Here is a 3,449-nt window from a genome sequence, read left to right on the forward strand (position 1 = left end):
ATTGTGGTTATGTGATACTCTTGCTCTCCTTCCCATTGTAAAGTAGCAGTAGAGCTATTTCCCTTGCAGGCACAAAACCACCCCCAGACCCAATCAAGCTCCCTTTAGAGACTTTGGCCAGAAATTCATTCCATGTGCAGGAGAACAGGGAGCAATGAATTTACAATCTTCTCACATCCTCTCCAAAATAGAGACAGAGCTAGAAAAACAAAGAGTCACAGCACAGGCTTCATAAATCAACCGTTTTATTACTGAGAGTTTCTTGTTTAAGATTAATTCTGTTAATAACTCCTCCAAAGTTCATTCAGTCATGATCAGATGTACCTGACACAGTGTTCCTAACATGTCCCAGGAAAATGAACGCACGTAGCTGGACAGATTGCCATGCTCCCATTTTTGCCATCAAGTTAAGTCCAGTTAAGAAATTCTGAAGCAATGATTGTCATTTTTTTGAGGCGGGATGGTGGTAGCTACTTATGGGCTGTCGTGGAATAAGGGATTTGGGACCATAGGAGAGAGTGTAGATAGTGTCATACAATGCTGGCTGGTTCTCTTCTTTTCTCTTCAATCTAGCTAACTTCTCCTCCAAAAGGCCAAAATTTGTGGGAGGAGCTGAAAGGAAATAGATACAAAAGACATCCCTGAGTTCCAGCTACAGAAGCTTATGTTTACAGACGTCTTGTGGTAAAATATCCCATTGTGCATGGTAGGAATGGTCTCCAATTAAAATTGGTGCCAAGCTACATAATATGGATAGATGGCCAGCAGCTTGATCAAAGAGTTAAGTTTCAAGGAGCACCTTAATGCAGGGAAGTGAGGTCAAGAAGGGCGGGCGGCTTGGGAGGGATTGAAGATCTTAAGACCTTGGCAACAGCTTTATGGCTGGCCATAGAAGAATGGAGGAAACTTAGGATGTGAATGATCACAGATCAGATAGTCCCAGGTTTCATCCCTGTTCAGTGCTGAACTAACTGATCTCAGCTGCAATAGCAAAGTGGGGCCTTAGCAACACCAACATGGGAACGGGAAAACTGCTCTGGATTTTTTTTAGCATTATCTGCCAGAAAACTCAATCATGAATGGCATGTGCAGCAGGACTGGTCTTGAAAACCTCCTATCATCTTCAGCCTTCATTACCACCCTGGAGAAATAAGCTGCCAAGACTCCTTATTGGTGAATGACCATCCGAGCAAAGGACAAGAGAGTTGCTAACACTCAGCAAACTATACCCTGCTAATAGTCAGTCTCTTCACAGGAGGAAGAAGATATAGAAAGGGGAGAGAATTAGCATAAACATGCTCTGCAATACATACCTATTAGTGGAACGTCTATACGTTCTGGGACCCAACCTGGCAGCCTTGCATTCCATTTACGAAGTGGAGGCAAACATGGGTTTGGACGTCGATTAATATGTTCATCGTAGTGCGTAACATAGTACCAGGAGCGTGGAATGTTGTGATGAGGGAATAATACTGTAATAGGTACACCCTAAAAAAATAAGGCAACTTATTTAGAGTTTCTTCTTGGTCAAGTACTGTCTGAGGAAGCATTAATCATAAGGGCTGATATGGTGGCTCAGTGGTTAGCACTGCTGCCCACAGGGACCCAGGTTCGATTCCACCCTCGGGCGACTGTCTGTGTGGAGTTTGCACATTCTCCCTGTGTCTGTGTGGGTTTCTTCCAGGTGCTCTATCTCCTCCCACAGTCCAAAGATGTGCAGATTAGGTGGATTGGCCATGCTAAATTGCCCCATAGTGTCCAGGGATGTATAGACTAGGTGGATTAGCCATGGGAAATACAGGAAAGGGGTAGGGCGTGGGTCTGAGTGGGATGTTCTTCAGAGGGTCAGTGTGGACTTGATGGGCTGAATGGTCTGCTTCCACACTGTAGGGATTCTATGATTCAAGGACTCCTGGTTTACAATAAATCAAAGTCTGTCTTTCTTGCATAAGAGGGACACATACCAAGAGTCCCATTGCTTTATTTTTGGCTAAATGTCTGTATTCCCCAGCCACTAAGGAGATTACGCCAGTCCATAGCAATTTTCCCCAAAATTGTTTCATTACCTGTGCAGAGCAGTTCATAACCAGCAAATCACCTTTCATCAGTTCAGTGCTGCTCAGACAGTGGGAGGTAGCGTTCTGGTGAAACCAGATCTAGTTCATTTCTCAGCAAGGTACCTGGAGGAGCTGTGTTGAGCACTACCTCAAGCTGAATCTCTTTCAGAGACTGTTCAGCTCACTGAAGGCTTGAAAATTCCTACCTTGCAAATGGATTGACTCAAATGGGAAATGAGATGAGAATAGATAGGTATTTGATGACTGACACGGATACAATGGGCCAATGGGCCTCTTTCCAGGCTGTAATACTCCGTGAGTCTATGACCAGATTGGCTAATTGCAACTTTGGTGCGGTGATTACTATTGTAATGGGAAAATCATCAACTTCTTGTTATTAAACTGATAAATCACTGCACAATGACATATGTTTATGGAGGTGAATTTGAAGCATATGAAAATAACATGAGGGGTTGGCAATTTTTGCTGTTGAAATAGAGCACCAAGGAGATGTTCACTCCCAATGAGCACTAAGATTGCATCTTAGGATACAGGAGGGAAACTGCAAACGGAGGGGTGTAATGGGCCCACAACTGCACAGCAATATTCTACAAGACAGCCCATCAGATCACTTTATTTGTGGCTAAGATAAAACAGCAAGCGTTCCTGATTCATGTCACTTTCCAGCCACCCTTGAGGTTAAGTGTGGGTGGTATCCCTTATCCAAATAGACTCACTGATTGGACTCAGATATTTGGAGCAAGAACCAGAGATCAGCTGGTGTCCACTGAAACAGACTCCTATACACATTTCCTCCCCACCAGCACTATGACATGTACTCAAAACCATTTTGTGACCTGTCTGATAACCAGGATTCAGGAAGGACTTCGTCCCAATGCCATTCAATATTCCTAGTCCGAAAAGAGCCACCTTCACCACCTCCCACCCGCCCCCACATCACACCCCACCCCCACCCACCACAACTTCATCTCACCTGATGTTTTTTCTGGATCAGAACTTTCTCTCTGATGTCTGGCATGACGTATGGGTAGTGCTTGTAGTCAGTTCGGTATGTGGTGGTCCCGAAGCAAGTCCCCTTGATGAACTGAATGAACAAAAAGAAGGAAATGCTAGCATTTTACGTAGGCATTGAAAGCAGCCTGCTTGAGTGATACTCCATCAACCACCTTAACCATCCAGTCACTGCACCACCAACACATCACAACGGCAATGTGTACCATCTACAAGATGCACCGCAGTGACTTGGCAAGTCTCCTTCAACAACATCTCCCAAACCCCCAACCTCAACCACCTAGAAGGACCAGGGCAGGAGCCACATTGTAGTACTGCCACCTTCGAGTTATCCTCTAAACCACACACTACTGGGGTGGC

General features: G+C 44.8%; 1 protein-coding gene across 1 annotated transcript; it reads right to left on the minus strand.

The window, feature by feature from the left end:
* Positions 1–231: 231 nt before the first annotated feature.
* On the minus strand, positions 232–3,156 carry cfap107 (cilia and flagella associated protein 107). Its single transcript, XM_020522772.2, has 3 exons — positions 3,052–3,156; positions 1,314–1,488; positions 232–612 (listed from the first exon to the last, which is right to left on the minus strand). Exons 1-3 carry the CDS (start codon positions 3,094–3,096, stop codon positions 443–445), a joined length of 390 nt encoding a protein of 129 aa, XP_020378361.2. The 5' UTR covers positions 3,097–3,156; the 3' UTR covers positions 232–442.
* Between the last annotated feature and the right edge of the window lie 293 nt (positions 3,157–3,449).

The sequence above is a fragment of the Rhincodon typus genome, chromosome 31, assembly GCF_021869965.1.
Source record: "Rhincodon typus isolate 14 chromosome 31, sRhiTyp1.1, whole genome shotgun sequence".
NCBI lineage: Eukaryota > Metazoa > Chordata > Chondrichthyes > Orectolobiformes > Rhincodontidae > Rhincodon > Rhincodon typus.